This window comes from Triticum aestivum, unplaced genomic scaffold (genome assembly GCF_018294505.1).
Source record: "Triticum aestivum cultivar Chinese Spring unplaced genomic scaffold, IWGSC CS RefSeq v2.1 scaffold331902, whole genome shotgun sequence".
Classification (NCBI taxonomy): domain Eukaryota; kingdom Viridiplantae; phylum Streptophyta; class Magnoliopsida; order Poales; family Poaceae; genus Triticum; species Triticum aestivum.
This window is the reverse complement of record NW_025225124.1, coordinates 28796-48086: the sequence shown is the minus strand read 5'-3', so window position 1 is coordinate 48086 and position 19291 is coordinate 28796. Positions and strand designations below refer to the sequence as shown.

At 44.8% G+C, this 19291-nt stretch overlaps 1 protein-coding gene across 2 annotated transcripts; it reads right to left on the bottom strand.

Annotated features, from left to right (window-relative positions):
* Positions 1-12742: 12742 nt before the first annotated feature.
* Positions 12743-15584, bottom strand: LOC123172088 (uncharacterized). 2 transcript variants are annotated; one of them, XM_044589119.1, is made up of 6 exons: positions 15286-15584; positions 15042-15167; positions 14877-14972; positions 14558-14794; positions 14264-14451; positions 12743-13566 (listed from the first exon to the last, which is right to left on the bottom strand). In XM_044589119.1, the coding sequence occupies exons 1-6, from the start codon at positions 15452-15454 to the stop codon at positions 13006-13008; spliced, it is 1377 nt and encodes a 458-aa protein (XP_044445054.1). In that variant the 5' UTR covers positions 15455-15584; the 3' UTR covers positions 12743-13005. The 2 variants fall into 2 exon arrangements, with proteins under 2 accessions (XP_044445054.1, XP_044445053.1); XM_044589118.1 differs by having other exon boundaries at positions 15042-15170; positions 15286-15583.
* Positions 15585-19291: the final 3707 nt, after the last annotated feature.

Here is a 19291-nt window from a genome sequence, read left to right as displayed (position 1 = left end):
AGGCGTGGATTTCAGCAAGCAAGTCGGGGAAGTTGGTGTTGCACCACTGTCCACCGACCGTCTCGCAAAAACAGGACCACAAGAACTGGGCTGTGAAGCAAGAGAAGAAGATGTGGTTAGTATCCTTCCATCGTGCCGCACAGGGGGCAAATCCCATCTCCTGGTCCATCACGTCGAAGCCACTCTTTTTATGAGAGAGTGTAAGTCAAATTTCATTTCAGGGGGGGATGATGTACCCAGCCGTTCCTTGTAAGTATGGAAAGCAACGCTTCTTTGCCGTTGTGATGATCAATTGAAATGCCACCAGGTATGGACAGAGTTGCAATATTATTTTTTCTATACCTTTCGGTGGCCACTGCTTGGAAGAACTTTGCATTCTCTTCGCCAAAGTTGACCAATCGGATCGTGCAACGCTTTCCCCAGTATTGTTTTCGGTATGCCAAGAGCCTTAATAAATGTTTTTTGATGATGTTACGGAAATTAGTCTTTGGTCTTGACAGTGCCCTTTTGTTTTCAAGCTCATCCAAATCAGCAAGCACCTTGTTGGTGTTCTCAATGGCAACAGAAAATTTAGAGATGTGTTTGTTCCATATTCATGTCTAAGGGTCTTGAATTTACGGCTCAGGGCTGTAGCGGCATTAGTTGTGTGGGCCAGTTTTGACCAAGCAGTTTGCACCACATCCATAAACCCTGGGTGAAGAACCCAAAATGATTCAAATCTGAAAATCTTACTGCATGGGATGGTGGTTTCTATATTCACCATGCAAGGAATGTGGTTGAAAACTGGTTTTCCCAAGGGTTTGACCATGGTTTTGGGGTAAACATTTGTCCAATGGAGCAACATGAGAAACCAGTCCAATTGCTCGAGTAACAGGTCTTGCTGCATATTGCTCCATGTGTAGGCCCACCCTTTGATTGGGATTTCAATTAGATTTTGTTTGCGGGTGATGTCATCGAAGGTGAACATTTCATTTGCATTGCCACCAGATTTGTTACAATTGTCGGGGGCTCGGATATAATTGAAGTCACCAAGTAAGAGCCAATCTTCATCATTGGGTATGCTAAGGTCATATGGCCAATTGGTGTAGGCTATACGGTCATCACAGGTGCAGGGGGCATATATGTTCAGCAGTGTCCAAGTCTGGGCAGATTGTGTGCTTGTAAGGCGGATGGCCTGTGCAAAATCAGCAGAGTATGGTACTTCTCCCAAGAAAACCAAGCTATTCCATATAGTAAGAATTCCGCCCGAAGCACCACGAGAAGGAACAAGCGCGAACTTATCAAAACGTTTAGGGCAGCAAGATTTAATAAACGCAAGATCAACATAAGTTTTTTTCGTCTCTTGCAGGCAAACGACCGCGCACCCACTAATAGTGATAGCATTGGATAAAGCAAGTTGTTTATCATCCAAATGTAAGCCACGAATGTTCCGGCAAAGGACATTCCAACTACGCAAAAGAGGCATGATAAAGCAGAATTAAAAGTGGGAGGAGGATGAGCCCTCATCGTTGCTTGCTGCAGGGATGTCCACGCTGGGCTCAGCTAGGAAATCTTCTTCAGATAATTCTTCCGGTGGAACAGCACAGCGTGAGACACCATTGTTCTGCATCACAGGGGTCGGAGTAGGAGGTGGTATTGCAACCTGAGTAGAGCCAAGTTCCATCGAGGCGGCCGAGCTGTCCTGTACTGCAGAGGGTACCAGCTGTGGCTTCACTTTAGACTGTGTAGCACGGGTGTCAGAGATATGTGGAGCTTTAAAGCCATTGTATTTATTGGAGCGATTGGTGGTTATGGGGGCCTGGGCTTTCTGGCGCCGCCCACACGGCCTGGCCGTTCCAGCTGTATGAAGCAAGGCAATTTGACCCGGCCCAATTCCAGAGCTACCTGAATCCTGGCCCAGAACATTTGAGATAGGGTTGGGCGCCAAAGCAAGAGCTTCAGACTGCTCTTGATCAGGGGTAGGAATAGCAGAGTTCAGTTCGGTTGAAACTGGGTTCAGAGTAACACTAGAGTCTGTCAGAGCATTATCATCATCAACCTCTGTTATAATGACCTGGGAACAAGTTGGCTGAGCATTGTGTTTAATGTTGGTCCTGAAATTCACCTGAGTAACAGAATTCTCCATAGCAATCTCAAAGCTAATAGGTGGTGGGGAACCCTTGTCTGCTTCAGCCTTTTCATGCTTTGGTAACAGGACATCACCTGAGACATTGCAGGCATATGTGAATCGTTGGGGATCCAGGCTATCACTCAGATTCTTGACCTCTTTGGTCAAATCTGACTTGGCATCATGATTATCAAAGAAATATTCTGTAGTTTCTTCAGCCATGCTTTCATTGCCTTTGTCGTTCTCTGATGTTGTATTTTCATTGACCGCTCTCTGGAACTTCAAAAAAGGTTTGATCAGGACATGTGTAAAATCTTGGGAATCAGGTTCTAGAAGGCTGTTAAGTTTATTGCTGACGGGGCCTTGAGGACCAAGATCAACCGGTAAATCCTTCAAACAAAATCTGTTGGACTTTGGATTCTTCCTGTAGTACAACCTCAGATCCTCAATAATCAATAATTGATCTTCAACTTCTGGCCCAAAGTTTTTTTCAACACCTTTTGGTTCATCCTCCTTTGACTTCCCACGTTTTTCCAGAGCTTCCAAAGTCCATTTGCTGGGACTTATATCCACCATTATGTCAAATGCTTCCACTGTACGACCGGCCCAGTTTTGGGCATCACCAAGAAGTGGTGTACCCATCCTGTTGACACCACCAATGAAAGTAGTGTCTATCTTGTGAAAGAGCACATCTGATCTTCCGGCTTCGGGAATATGGACAATGAAATGCTCTCCGGCTATTCGAATTTCAGCTTCTGTAAACTTTTGTTTGCCTTCAAGATGTTTATACATAGTGTTGAAAGAGTTTTGTAAACCCATGATGCCAAGAAGACATTGGGCAGCATAGAGATAAGATCCTTTCCAAGGTAGCATTTCAGCATCTTCAATGTACATCGGCAATTGACTTCTAATCTCCTTCTTGCGTTCCTTGGACATGCCTTCAGAAATTTCTGTTTTGTTCTCTTGGATTCTCTTGTCCTTGGGCAAGCTCCTTGTTATATATCCTGTGAGATATCCTGTTGGGCAGTCAATAACCAGGCACATCCAGTTCCCATGGAAATGGACATACACCAGAAAATTCCCTGACTTCGGCAGCTTGCAGCTCTGCCTCTCTTCATGGCCGAAGTAGAACCGCTCGTCCGTGGTATTGAAACACCAGAGACGATACCTGAAGACTGTCATACGCCAGGTAGAACGTGCGGTGGTAGCGTCGTCTAGATTCAGCACTGAATAATTCTGTTGACAACAAATTGAACCCAATCAGGGAAATGAATAAGTAATAATTAAAATGTGCAGACATAGATAATCATATGCAAATATTACTGTCGGAGAACCGTCTCATCACTAATAAGATGGTCACTCTCATAAACAAGCCAAGTAGCTAACCATAACAAATAACTAGCCCATGGCCACATTCTATTAGCATTAGTTGCAGGCTTGAGGGTCTGCACGGACCGCCGGCAGGAGAAGGTATTATGGACACCACTGGTGCCACTAGTTTAGTTCGCCGCCGCCGATGGCTCCTCGACCGGTCACAGAGTGCTCAAAGGTAATGCATTCTTTTCACAAAAGCAGATCTGCTAGTTTGTTTCAAAACATGTCTTGGTTCTGTATTCAATTTCACCCCGTGCTTGTTCTCTCCCGTCCATGCTTAGATGGAATTTTCCTCTGCTTCTTGCCAATTGATAGAATGAACCATACATAATTGATAGACTGAACCATAAGTAATGTATACTCTAATCTGAATAGTATGTGATCTGAATCATAGGTAACTGACAAGTCTGAACTATAGACAATGGAGACTGGTATAAATATTATGTGATCTGAACCACATGGCCTAGTCCCAGATTCTTGCAATTTTCTGTCATAGAAACTACATATAGTCAATGATTTCTTTTGCACATCAACCGTCTAACTAAATGTTACAGGACGTACTAATAGTTGATTTTATTCTAGGCAATTGAAGCAAATTCAAAAGACTAGGTTGTATCAGGATACTACAATACTACAGTCCTAAGTGTTGATCGGGGCGATCTGCAGTGTCTTTTCTCTATTCCGCGTCGTCCTGCAACGTTTGTACGATCAGGGCGATATCAAGAATGTCATGATGGCTTGCATCATTCTTCACAATATGGTAGTCGAGGGTGAAAAGAAGAGAAGGCTAATATTCTTGATTTGAACGGAGGCGGTCACATCCATTGTCCTACCATCAGTTCAATTCACTCATGGTGATATACCGGTATTCGCCCAAGTGCTACAAAGGATGCAAGAATCCGGGATCGCGCGACTCATAGAGCACTAAAATTGATTTGTTAGAGCATATATGAGAAATGTTCGGGCCAAAATGGAATACCATCAGTACTTACTCTATGCACCTCTGACTATAATTTTACATATTTTGATGGTATCTTATTGACACTTCATATATGGACTCGGTTCAAATATATTTTGTTTTGATTTATTTAAGGAATTTTAGTTGCTAATAAATACATGCCACAAATAGGCTACAAGGTTTTACATACTAGTAAGATCCTACTAGTAATTAAATGAAGAGATCTAATTTAATATGCTTATTAGCACCTCATATCCAAGCACCCATGCATGCATTGGAACCGGGCTCATACGGAGAAAATGCAAAAACAAGCAGCAACTGATGAGCATGTACCAATGTGTGCACAATTGTTGCTAGTTTCTGACACGTGTTGTTTCTGTAGTTCATCACAGGCAACAGGATATGCACTCAATCCACAATGTATGCATTGCAATGAGATGAGATGAGATGACGGGGGTGTATGTATACATTACATACAATTGCTGCTGCTCCGGTAAGTGGCGGCGTCCTCTCGAAAGTGACCTTATTCTCGAGGTTGTTGGAGGCCACGGCTGCGCCGGCTTGGGAACGGGAGCCCCTGTTCTTCTCCCCCCTCCCGCCTGCCGTCCCTCTGCCGCCTCTCCTCCCCTTGTCGTCGTCCCCACAACCTAGCCCGTGTGATCTCTTGGGGCCTCTTGCACCGGCCATATCGCCGCCACGAACGTCCGCGGCGAGTACCTGATGATCCGCGCGCCACAGACCTTGGCGACGCGCGATGAGAGCAGGCGGCGAGGAGGCCAGGAGGGGTCGCCGAAATGCCGTACGGACGCGCGCAAGGGAGGTGTCGTTGGCGGCGGAGGCGCGCAACGCGGGGGGGCCGAGGCCTTGGTGGCGAGCGACGGGGGCCGGCGCAGGCGAGCGCGAGGAGGTCGGGAGGCGGAGGCGGAGGCGACGCTCGTGGAGCGCGACGGGGCAGACGTCGGTGCCGCGCGATTGGGTCGGGGCGTGGCGGGAGGAGGCGAGGTGGTCGTGAGGAGTCGCCGGCGCAGTGACCAAGCGGAGGGAGCGTCGCCTGCTCGAGCTCGACTCGACCGATGCCGTCGGGCTCGCACCCCTGTCTGTGTGTGGGTCCACAGACGGCGGCACCGGGTTAGCGTCGGAATCTCTCTCTCTGCCGTTCGGTCCCACAGAGTCACGTACTCTCTCTCTCTCTCGCATAAAACAATTTTTCAGTATATGAGCTCCGACGAACAGTAAAACAAAAAAAATGAAAAATTCTTAAACTTTTTTTGATAAATTTTGACAAATGTACTAAGTGCTTGCAAATTTTCATCATGAGATCACACTCTGTGGAAGGCGTGACATGCTCCAGAATTGTTACTTTCGAAAACATTTTGAAGCACTAATTTTTTTTGCCACACCTTCCACAAATGGATATGATGAGAAAAGTTTGTAAACACTTAGAATATTTGTCAAAGTTTAACATAGTTCTTTTTTTATGATTTTTTTACTGTTCATCCGAGCTTAGAAGGGTGCTTTCATTTTCAGTAGCCATTTCTCAATATCGGGTTATGAACACTATCGAACAATCTTTTCTGGTTATATTAGTTCCCCTCAGATCGATGCTCACTCTTTTCTACATATAAATATCATCTAACATCCATTTTTACGCAAACATAATTCAAACTAGTATATTTCAACTGCACACAATCCAACAACATTTCAAATCCCTATAAAACAGAAATTCAATTCAAACCAAAATTTAGGGAAGAAGTGGACTAGAACACGCCCTCTTATCATCCCAAATGGTTCATCAACATTTTGTACCTATCATCCTACAATCAAACATAGGGATTCCACGGGCTCACACACTCCGAGTCTCCCACCGCCCCTCCCTAGTGGCCCCAAAACCGGATGTTCCCGCCCTCAAGTGGTGCTACAATACTCATAAGAGGAACTCTAGCATTCCGAGAGCAACTCTAGCCCTTACTCTAAAAACCGTTACACCCCTACAAATTTTCTTAGGAGAGTAGAATTTTTTTGCGAATGGTAGGAGATTAGCCCTTAGCTAGCCTTCCTCTAGAAACTCGATCCCTAAAAAAATATAGCCCTTCCCTCCCAAACAAACCAAACCCCATTATCCTAAATTTTCTCTGAAAACTCTCACTCGCAGTATTTTCTATTTCCTCCTCCCTGACTCTTTGTCATTCTCGCGCTCTCTCTTCTCCTCTTGTCACAGAATGGAATTCCCGATGCCTACCCCACCTCCGACAACCCCATCCCTGGAAGAAATCCTGCGAGCTGCGGCAAGAAGCGGCGACATGGGAAGTTTGGGGTCAAGCCTGATACATCGTCGTGGAGAAGAGACCACCACGCCCGCCACCATCACCGATGCCTCCTTCGCGGCCGCCCTCCCTCTGATGGTTGCATGCCCGACGACAAAGGTGTTGGAGGTCACCGCGAAGAAGGGCCACTGTCGATCCTCCGACTTGTTCCACTCCTCCTCTGTCGTCCGCTACAGACGCCAAAGGTGGCCACATGATAAGTGGCGACGAGTTGCCCGAGACAATGCTACGAGTGTATTTGTCCTTTTTTCCTATTTGTTTCGCAATGCTTCAATTTGGTGATCAATCATGTGATGCTCATTGCTAGCAATGTCTGTTGCTATTGTAGTACGCAAATGGAGCCAGATGAGATGGCGGGTTTCAACACACCATTGGCCTCGAGGACATTGCCATGTCTATGGCGGATTAAAGCCGTGAAGAGAGAGGGAGTCTCGAAGTCAAGGAGCTCAACACACACAAAATGAAGAAGGGGCAATCAAGGTTGGTCAACTACAAGACCGAGGAGGATGTTGGATTGTGCGATGCTTCGATGAACATTTCTGTGATACCTCGGAGGAGCAGATCAAACCAAGGAGGAGGATGTTACACTACTATGCAGTCCATGTGTCCATCCCCTCCGACCACACACAAGGTTCCCTCAATCATCATTGGGGTGTTATCCAAGATAGTTGCAATCGACGGTCCTGTTGTGTTGATGACATGAACCTAGACCGCTAAGTGGAGTGCCAATAAACCAATACGAGCCTATCATCCAAGAGCTTTACAACTAAAGGAACAGAACAAGTGGCAACAATGTCTTCTCTTTGCATCATCGTTGCAAGGTGCTTGCAAAAATGAAAAGTGGGCTAGGAGAAACTATGATACAATATTGAGGAGGGCAAGATTGAGCATATCTATTGATGTCGTCGCCGACGTGCTAGAAAACCTTCCACTCCCATCTCTTGGTCGGAGGGACAAAAGCATGCGAAGGAAATGAAAAGAAGAACGGAGTGGGCGCCTATAGAGAAGTGTATATTACAATGATTGAGATGAAGACATAGTAAAAACAATGATTGAGATGAAGATGGTATTGGCACCGACCGCAAGGAGGAAAATATATATCGAGGTGGCTGGAGCTCAAGATGATGGAGGAGGGGTGGAAAGGAGAGGCGGTGACCGAAGATAGAAAGGTGTAATCAAAGGAGCATATGCTTGCAATTGAGGAAAATGACTTCGAGTGGAGGCCAAGGAGAAGTTAAACAAGAGGAAGATGGAAGAGCACCGACTTGCGATAGAGACTGAGGACCAAGTCGCCAGGAGTAAGGCCGAGGAGCGTGTTATCATTTTTATGGATGCAAGCACAATGGATGAAACAACGAGACCATATTGGTAAATCATTCGTGGAGAGATCTTGCAAGATCAAGGTTCGACCCGAGTGCTAGTAGTAGTGGGAGTGCATGATTTGGTGGAGTTTTATGATCTAGGTGCCATGTGGTGTTTTTTCAATGATATTATTGGATTCAATGGCTTTTGACAGAACTATGTTTATGTTTGCTGTTGAAATTGTTTAAGTTGGTGTTGAAATGTGATGCATTTGTTTATAATGATTGTGCCATAGTTTTGAAGAAGTAGCAAAATATTCTTTTTGAAGGGATCAAGTCTTAGGGGACAATTCTTGAAGGTTGGGGTTAGCACACATGGTTGCTTGGAGCTCGGATGGGAGGAGTAGGGGGGTTGCAATGTTCTGGAGGAGGGGGGTGGATGTGGCATTGAGATCTTATGGGAGAAGACATATAGATGTGGATGTTACAGAGGATAATGGGGTGGTTTGGAGGTTGACGGGTGTGTATGGGGAATCAGCTGCGGAGCGCAAAAATGAAACCTGGAGGACCATCAGAATCATAGGCCAACAACATCAAAATGGCCGGCCTTGGCTTTACCTAGGAGACTTCAACGAAATTCTGTCGTGTGATGAGAAGGTGGGAGGGGTGACTCGACCCCAAGCCTGCATGGATAGGTTCAGGGAGGCCTTGGTTTGTTGTGAACTATGTGACATTGGTTATCGGGGCGATAAGTTCACTTGGCGGACCCACAACAAGGAGCTGAACAACTATATCTGTGAGCGCCTGGACCGGGCCACTGCGAATGCTAAATGGTGTGAGTTGTTCCCGGATTTCTCGGTGGTGAATGAAATACCTCGTCACTCGGATCACAGGCCAGTGGTTGTTTATACCAAAGGTGATACCAGGTGGGCAGAAGGAGGTGATCGTGGGTTCAAATTCGAGGCTTGGTGGCTGCAAGAGGATGGATGTACTGAAATTATCCAAGAAGCGTGGGAGGAAGGCTGGGCGGAAGGTGGGGCTAGTGTGGCAACTGTGATGTGCAAAGTAGCTGGCAGAATGCGGAAGTGGCATAAGGAGGTGGCTGGAGAGCTAGAGGGAAGGTTGAAGAAGGCAAAGACTGATCTGGAGCGGTGTATGAAGGCCCCTGTGTCTGAAGAGAAAATTCGTGAGGAGGCCCGGCTGCGGTGTGTTGTAGAAGAGTTGGAAGAGAAGAAGAATACTAAAGCAAAGCAGCGGTCTCATGTCTCGTGGTTGAAGGATGGCAACAGGAACACCAAATATTTCATGGCGGTTGCCTCGTCGAGGAGAAAAAAGAACAGGGTGAAGGGGTTGAGACGAGAGGATGGTTCGGAAGTGAAGGAGGGAGAGGAGATGACTAACTATGTTTGCTCCTTTTTTCAGGAACTCTTTACATCACAGGCAGGAACCGTGTTAATGAGCTTATTAATAAAGTTCATCCGCGGATCACTGCTGGTATGCATGCAATACTTGATGCGGAGTTCTCTCGGGAGGAGGTAAAGGTTGCGCTGGATCATATCGGAGATCTAAAGGCGCCGGGGCCGGATGGCATGCCCTCCATTGTGTATAGAAGGCATTGGCATATTATGGGGGACGGCATTGTGGAAGAGGTACTTGCGGTTCTCAATGGAGGGACAATTCCTGAAGGTTGGAACGATACAGTTGTTGTGTTGATACCCAAGGTGAAGGAACCGAGCAGAATCAAAGACTTGAGGCCAATCAGCCTTTGCAATGTCATTTACAAGTTGGTGTCTAAGGTGATCGCTAACCGGTTGAAACTTATCCTTTCGGAAATAATTTCGGACAACCAGAGTGCCTTTGTCCCGGGGAGGCTAATTACGGATAATGTGTTGATTGCATATGAGCTGTCAAACTTCTTATTGAACAAGAAGAAGGGCAAGGAAGGGTACGCGGCAGTGAAGGCAGGTATAAGCAAAGCGTATGATCGCGTTGAGTGGAACTTCCTGGCTGCTATGTTGAGAAAGATGGGGTTTAGGAGACAATGGGTGGATCTAATTATGAAGTGTGTCACTTCTGTTACATATCAAATTAAGATAAATGGTGCACTAACAGAAAGATTCAGCCCATCTTGTGGGCTACGCCAAGGCGACCCGCTGTCACCATACCTCTTTGTTATCTGCGCGGAGGGGCTCTCGGCGTTGCTGCATGATGCTGAGTTATCAGGGAGGATTAGTGGGCAAACCAACAAGAAGCGGCTGCACTAAGGGACGTCCTTGATCTATATGAGAATTGCTCTGGCCAATGCGTTAATGTTGAAAAATCTGCCATTATGTTCAGTCCTAATACACGGGTAGAGGTGAGAAGCGAGGTTAGGAATACTTTGCTGATCCATAGTGAAGCCTGGAATGAGAAGTATCTTGGATTACCAGTGCATGTGGGTAAATCCAGAAGGAAGGCCTTTGCATACGTTAAGGGAGCGATTGCTGGACGTGTGTACGGCTGGGAGGAGAAGCTAATTGCAAAAGTCGGAAAGGAAACGTTAGTCAAGGCAGTAGCACAAGCCATCCCAACCTTCGCTATGTCGTGCTTTTACTTGACTAAAACTTTTTGTGAGGAGATTAGTTCCCTGATTGGTAAATACTGGTGGAGCCAACAAGATAAAGAGAACACGATCCACTGGATAGGGTGGGAGAAGCTCACCAAGTCCAAATCGCACGGAGGGCTAGGATTCCGGGATATGCACAGCTTTAACATCGCAATGCTGTCTAGGCAGATTTGGAGACTGATCCAGAATCCGGACTCCCTGTGCGCCAGGGTTCTTAAGGCTCGGTATTTCCCTCATTGTCACGTTCTGGAGGCGACACCAAAGGTTGGCATCTCCTATTCTTGGCGCAGCCTACTCCATGGTCTGAAGCTCGTACAGGAGGGGTACATTTGGCGCATCGGAGATGGCTTGTCCGTTAGAATTTGGACTGATCCCTGAATCCCACGTCCGTGGTCGCGGCGAGTCATTACACCCAGGCGAGGAAACTTGCTGGAGTATGTCAGCGATCTTATTGATCCGTGCTCAGGGGATGGGACGAACGTCTAGTGCGAGAAACTTTTTGGCCGGACGACGTACGACATATTTTGCAGATACCGTTGAGGGAAGGAGTGCAAGACTTCATAGCTTGGCAGTATGACAGCAAGGGTCTGCATTCGGTCAAGAGCGCATATAAGCTGCATGTTCAGCTGGGGAAACAGGAGAATCAGGGGGCGTGGGGTCTAGCACGTCTATGGCAGGAAATCTGAATAGCTGCAGTGATAATTCTTGGAAGCGTCTATGGAAACTGCCGTGCCCGAGGAACATCCAGATGTTTGCATGGAGATTAAAACACGAGTCCTTGGCGCTGCGTACTAACCTGTTAAAGAGAGGCATTCCAGTTGATGACACAAAGCGCTTGTTCTGTGGACGTGCTGACGAGGACGGGGCTCACCTGTTCATTAAGTGCAAATCAGTGAAAGTAGTCTGGAGAGATCTTGCTCTCGAACAAGAAAGAATGGAGTTGGAGAAAATTACGTCAGTGCACGCTATGCTAGATTATTTATGGGGGCTGAATGAGAAGAAGCGTTTGCTTATCCTAACCTTTTGGTGGCATTGGTGGAGCTGCAGAAACAAACTAAGGGAAGGGGAGCTTCCTATGGCGGCTACAGAGGTGGCTAGAAGAACTAGATGCAATGTCCTGGAGTACATGCAGATTTTTGCTCCCAGCACCAAGACCATATGCAGAGACCAATGGCGGGCACCAGTTGAGGACATGATAAAAATTAACCTCGATGGTTCACTTGTTCCGGGTGAGAATCATGCTGGTTGGGGAGTGGTCGCCAGGTCTACGGACGGCGCCATAGTCTGTGCTCGTGCTGGACGGCACGAAAATGTTCAGGATGCGTTTGCTGCTGAATCAATTGCAATGCATCAGGCTGTGTCGCTTGCTGCTGATTTTGGTATGCTAAGGGTGGCCTTTGAGACCGATTCTAAGTTGTTGCAGGAGGCGTTGGACCTCACTAAGGTGGACTCGTCCGCATCTGCGGCCACCATCGAAGACACGAAGTTTCAACTGAAGTTGTGCTTCTCAAAATATGATATTTCTCTTTGTCGTCGTACTGCTAATTCTGTAGCTCATGAACTGGCAAATTTGGGTCGTTTGTATTCCTCGAACCTCTATGTTGAGTGGGAGTCTGACATTCCAGCCCATGTGGCTGATTGTGCTTTGGGCAATTTGCCCCAGCACCGTTAAGTTATAAAAGCTATGCTTTGCTTTCAAAAAAAAAGTCTTAGGGGAAGGGCTAGGTGCAAAAAAGTTTAATCCCTCAAATTTTGAGGGATTACATTTTAGGGGAAGACTAGAGTTGCTCTAACATGGTACAAAACATTTCCAGCTCTGTTCCAACTTCTGTTTTATCATGAAAACAAGAGAACTTGTGCAAGCTCGGAAAAAAAATAGATAATAAATTTTACTTCGATTCAATCAGCAAATACACCAGCTAAATCAGCCCAGTATAATAAACACTTGATTTGAACTAAACAGGCTACTATTTTTCCACTTGTCAAGGTATCTTGATCTACACAGTAACATAACATGCAAACAAATTATAAGGATGTATCCAAATTATAAGGAAAATAGTGGAGCTAAGAAGATAACAGAGGAAATGCACTTGGAACACGTTTGGGTTTCCACCAGTCATATTACAAGGATAGGCCACATAAAAGTCAAGAAATTTTCTCTAGTTTTCATGAGCTTCAGGCTATAAAAATTAGTACTTCTGATGTCTGCCTAAGAGGGCTTAAGAAGACAAATTCAGCTGCTACTTATATACAATACCAAGAAAAGCAACAACACTTTTCCATGAGCTTCAGGCTTTCAGCCAATGGCTACACTGTGAGAATGCTGGAGCTGAGCTTCACTGACAATCCTTTGGAGCAAATATCACCCTCACGAAGAACTGGCCATACTCAAAGACTGAGTCATCAGGAGAAATAACAGCTCCGACATGTTCGTCTTGAAAAGTCCACTGGAACACTGAACCGTTCACTTCTAAAAAAACATGAAGTTCTTCATTTGCTTTCACTGCAACAATATGCTGGAATATTTTTTCGTGACCAAATAATTTGTCATCAAACAGCACAACTCCACGATGAGGATAGTCATCATATCCGGTGCTAAAAGCAGTGAACCTCACATGGTGAGGATGGTCCACCTTTGCATATACTTGTATTACAGCCTCGACACTTTCTGAAAGGACTTTGTATTTTAAGTCCAAATTGCAATTATCACCAGAAATTCGTGAATAAAACATGACATTAGCTTCAGCATGGACATCAATCTCAGCGTAGGCAGAAAGTAGTTGCTTGTCATCTGATTCATCCCCTTCCTTCTTTACCCAAAGATCAACTTCTACTAAAGCCTTATCCGATACATACATTCCTCGACAAGGGCTACAAAGTGGTACGACAAAAGAATCCTACAATTTAACAGCTTGTTAGAACTAATAAGCAATATCCACTTCCACATGCATTAGCAAGTATCAACACAACAAATTCAAAGATATACATGCTCATGTTCAAATTAACTAGTGAGTGATACTCACTCCATCTTGTTTACATTTGTTTGCATATGCAAGACATGCATGCGACTTTAATGCAATTGTGTTCTTTTTACCCTGATTTATCTTGTCAGTTGCTCAACATTATCACATATTAGACTACATCATCACTAGGGATCTCATAATCATTACCCTATGCCCCTCTACTATCTAGCTGATTGGGAGTTATAACCGTCTTAATAGCACATGCGTAATCAAAAGGCGACAAAGAAATAGAGTAGATGTCTATGTAAAGTATATATTAACAAGATGACCAGTTCTGTATGTTTGTGTTAAAAAAAGTACAATCAATAACAAATTTGGAGAATTGATCTCATGGGTTGAAGTGATCATCCATCTAAGGCCGCTTAACAACACAAAGAGCAGATCCTTTGAAGATGGAGAAGTAAATTAACCTGGCCTCACACAACTTTTAATAGATGCAAGCAATGAAGGAGACAAATCAAAGAACCAAACTAACATAAACATCAGTGTTGAACATCATTATTCAGCAGCCAACCATTTCGGAAACAAAAACAAGCATAATATCTTCGGGAGGAAATGAAGTCTTAATTACCTGCTTCTCAATTGTTACAGCATCATCCCTGGGACGGTTAAAGACATAGTTCCGTCGCCGGTCCAAGTAATCCCGAATGGCGAATATTCCGTACACACTAATGGAATACGAGGCTTCAAAGCTTGATAGACGCATGGAGAAAAATTGTAGCATATGACTTGGTTCACGATATCCAAGAGTTGATGGGGCTGCAATTATTAGTGAGAACAAAGCAAGTTGGTCACAGAGTACATAGATAGCACAACAGGAGATGAATTAATTACTAGTAATGAATGGCAGGCAAATGGCGCTTACTGGTAGAAGTGTCATGGGTCCTGTAAACACGGTGGTGGCAGGATTTGGCCCCAAGGATGCATAAAGCTGTTGCCTCAGGGAACACTTTCATGGGAGATGGGGGGAAAGGAGTCTCATCATCATCTCCCAGGGCCATAATCTCCTTGCACAGCTTTGAGTGTTCTACAATCCGCTGGAAGAACCAGTCTGCCCATCTGAGTTCTATGGCCTCTGCTTGGCTCTCGGGGTAGAGCTTTCCTGAAGAATTGATGTAGAACAGCTCAGCAGATAAATATATAGGAGTATTTTTGTTTCATCTGTTGAGAGAATCAGCAGCTACCTGGACAGTTTGTCTCGGCTAGTATCACTTGGCAATTGCGGCCGTCGTCTTCATAATCGCTGCTCTCCTGTGTGCTACCATCGCCTTCTTCCCCTCCTAGAGAATCAATCAATGTAAATCAAGGATCTATGGATACTTAACACATCTGTAGGGGGAATTGGCTACCTTGTTCATCGTCGTCATCACTGCCCTTCTCCCGTGCGCTCCAGGTGCTCCAGCAGTCATCGCTGTCCTCCTCCCGCGGGAACATGAGGTCCAAGGCACGCCTGGCGACTTCACATGGATCTGAATCTGCTGCTCGGTGACAATAGACAAATAAGTATTTGATCAACGAATAATTGAGTTGGCGGAAACAATATCAGTAAGAGGAATTCCAGTGAGGAAGAGTGGAGATGCACGATATACGCACAGGTGCTCATGCGCGCCGGCTGGTCATGGAGCTCGGCAACCTCCACCCCGTTCCGCCGGTCGCCTGGGTCTTCCGGGTAATCCCAGTCGGTGCAGGCGTCGGGGTGGTGGGCGCCATCATATGACAGGTTCCTCGATTCAAGGAAGACTTGCTCCTCCGTCGATGCCATCAACACGCTAGGGTTCCTTGGCGACGGCGGCGGCGGCGGCGGCGGCGGCGAGTTGGGTCGGGACAGGTTAGGGATTTCTGCTCGCGGTCGTGGGTGTGGGGAAATTGGGACGTTTTTTTTCTTTTTTCTTTCTTTCGAGGTAGTACATGAAAGGGCCCAAGGCCCGGCCCGGTTGCTCAATCAATCTGCTTATGGACACCTGATGAGTGAAATCAAGCATCACTTGACATTACTAGAGTTTACTCATGTGAAATTAGTCCGTGATCAAAATAGAATAGCTGACAATCTAGCTAATATTGGTTGTTTTGGAGGTAATACCGCTTGTTGGTTAGCATCTCCAACAGCAAGCCTAAAATTTGGATATCTCAAAACGGTTTTAAACTAGATGACCCCTCTCGCGTTGTTGCGAAAATCTGTTCCAATATATTTCTAGAGATTTCATTTTATGAAACATGAATATTGGAAATGAACTAAGACAAAAAAATGCATATCCTATATACTTAAGAAGTTCACCCCACTACTATATTTATCTCTACATGAAGTCTATCCACATCATCAAGTGGGCCATCTGTGCCACATGAGCAACTGTACAACATGCATAATGACACAGTGTGTTTGGTAAGCAACAAAACGTGAACCGTCCCCGCTTCCAACTTTCCATGTAGACCCATCTGCCATCGTCCACACAATTACTCCTCGTCGATTAGTTCTGCCGGCCTCTACGTCTTCTTCACCAAATCGTTTCTTTTTCATCTCCTCCACTATTTTCGGACGGATGGATCTATCATCTACTCCCTCCGTTCCGAATTACTTGTCTTAGATTTGTCTAGTTATAGAGGTATCTAGCACTAAAATGAGTCTAGATGCATCCATATCTAGACAAATCCAAGACAAGTAATTCGGAACGAAGGGAGTATGTTTTGCCTATGGCGCGTGCTACAAATCAGCCGGTTGATTTGTTGAGAAAGTAAACCGCCTTGACAGCCGTTGGATCAACCAGCGCTCAGCCGTCAGATCCCGCGACCAGATAACCACGTGCGACGCGCTTTGAGGCGACCGACCGTTGAAACGCAGTGTGTGTTTCAACGCAGCATATTCCCGCAGACAGACACCCACCTGATCCCCGCGAATCGCGCGGCGGCGGCGGCGACCGTGGCAAGGTCTGCCCATTATCCGCTGTCATTCTGCCGCCGCAGCACCGCCGGTAGCGAACCAGCCACCACCTCCCCCCTCCCTCCATCTACCCCCAACTCAAAGGGCGATTCTCTGCTTCAATCCAATGGCGCACATCGCTAGGGATATGTTCGCCTCCGCCTACAATCGAAGCTCCGGTGACTCTGTCTCATCCCGGTGGACGGATCCAACTTCGGCGACTCGTGTGCAACACAGGGAGCACCCACCCCCGGTGAGCATCTACCATAACCCGCCTTCCCAGATGCCACGACATCCACTTCTGCAGCAAATTGGGTAAGATCTGTTTGAAACCCTAACAATTTAGTTGCAGCAAATTTAGTTGTAACAATTTAGTTGTAAAAAATTGGGTAATTCTGAGCATTCAACATTGAGCTTGGATAAAACACCATAATCCAGGGGGTGTGTCTATGTACACTTGCTGAATTTGTACTGAAAAAAACAGAGTACTGTAGTTGACTTGAACCACATTTTCAGGGAATGTAGCATAAAAAACATTCTGTTGAAAAAATGGAGTTAAATATGTAGCACCCTTGTGTTTAAAAAAGTTGAAAAACATATGTTGCTTATGAATCACTAGTGCAGAACCGGGCAATAGCACCGGTTTGTAAGGCCCTTTAGTGTCGGTTCCATAACCGGTACTAAAGTGTGGGCACTAAAGGCCCCCCCCCTTTAGTACTGGTTCAACACGAACCGGTGCTAAAGAGAAACCACGTGGCACGAGCCAGCTCCGGGGGCCGGGAGCCTTTTAGTACCGGTTGGTAACACCAACCGGTACTAAATGTTTATGGGTTTTTGTTTTATTTTGTATGTTTCAATTAAATTTGTGTTATCAATTTAATTTAGGATTGTTTTACGTTATAATGAGTTGTAGTCGTCGTCGTCATCATCATCATCATCATCATCATCGCATATTAATAAATAAATAAACTCTAGCTAGCTAAAAATCATCGTAGTCGTCTAATTACCACTAAATAATCATCATAGTCATTACCGCTAGCTATCTAATCATCACCAACACTGGCTAGCTTAAAGAGGATACATTCACTTTGTAATAGAAGCAAAGATATCATCGAGTTCAACATAATCATCACCAGCATCGAAGTTCAGGACACAGACATGAGACACTAATTAAGAGCATGAACTAGTGCTGCTCCCTCTTAGGTAGAATAGCATAGAACATGTATAGCTCTCTTAATTCATCATACTGGAGCATGCAGATGAATCTGTCTCCTAATCTTGGGTTGCGCTTCTCCTTACTGCCCCTAGTACTTCTCTGCGATTGTTAACAATTTTGCTCCAATCTTTCACTATTAAGCATTCTTCGCTTTCAGAAATCCTGAATGCACTCATGTGCAATGTAGGATATCTTGGCCGTAAGCTAACCATTGACATGTCACCTTTAGTCTCGATCCACTGAGGCACAACTGTCATCGGAAGTCCCTGTTGAAGAACATCGTATAGTAATTAATATATTAAGCAATAAAAATTTAGTTTCAAAAATAATGTATGCAAAAGATGCACTAATTAAAGACAAATAGTTAAAATCTTACCATCTTTCGATTATAGATGTGACCGTAGTTCAATACGATCATCATTGGTCGCACGTTTTGAGTACTAACATTTCTAAGTTCAGGAATTTTTTTTGTCTTGACAGTATTAAGATCCTCAAGCCATGAAACATAATGACTTATCTCCTCGCAGTTTAGTTGAGCCCCGGGGCAGTAGTAGGTCCTGTCTACCAAGCGTCGGACATGTTTGCTTGAACCGAAATAAGCTGACAATACAAATTAGTTGTCAACTATTTTTGAATAAACTGTATCAAAGACATAAACATATGCATGCATGGTTGAGAAAAACTCACATAATGGTAGAACTGTAGGCGTTTGCACATCGACCTAGATGTCTATATTACCTTCAATATCATCTTCCGGACGAATATCAAAGGTGACAACCATACCAAGCTCAAATGCATAAGCTTTGCATAGTGCTTGCCAAGTTTTGCATTCAAAATGGGTGTATGTGTCTCCATTATATAATTTGACGTTGAAAGTATACCCATGCTCCGTCTTCGAGTAAACTCTCTTTACCTCCATATCATCTATAGCACTAAAACCTATCTTATCCAAGAAAAAAATTCTTGCATGGCAGGGGATGCGCTAGTAGAATAGTGAAAATTTAAAATTATAAGTTAAAGCAAATGAAGCATAGGTTTTGCATTCAAATAATAATTGACAAAGTGACTTACTGTATGAACTTTGAATGTCTCATCCAGCTTGATGCTGAAGCGCCTACCATCAACAAGGAAATTTCTGTCGCACAGGCCGCGCTGGTCTTCACAGTGTTCGCACATAATGAAATCTTTTTCGTCGTCAGATGACATTTTCTATGTTCATATAGGTGAAACATTAAACACCTATTACTATCTAACATTAATTAATATCTAACCAAATATATATTCATCTAATATTTGACATTAATATATCTAACTATATTCATCTCTAACAATTGACATTACTATATATTTAACTTTTCTATCTAATTCATCTAACATTCGACATTAATCTAACATTTATATAAACTCAATATATATATAAAATTAAATAATCAGAAAAACTCATTAACAAATAATATTTTAATTAGATC

Coding starts and splice junctions, on each gene's coding strand:
- LOC123172088 (XM_044589118.1), bottom strand. CDS start 15,454: ATGGCATCGACGGAGGAGCAAGTCTTCCTTGAATCGAGGAACCTGTCA. Junction 14,973..15,041: donor TGATGACGACGATGAACAAG/GTAGCCAATTCC, acceptor TTGATTCTCTAG/GAGGGGAAGAAGGCGATGGT. Junction 14,452..14,557: donor GACCCATGACACTTCTACCA/GTAAGCGCCATT, acceptor TAATAATTGCAG/CCCCATCAACTCTTGGATAT.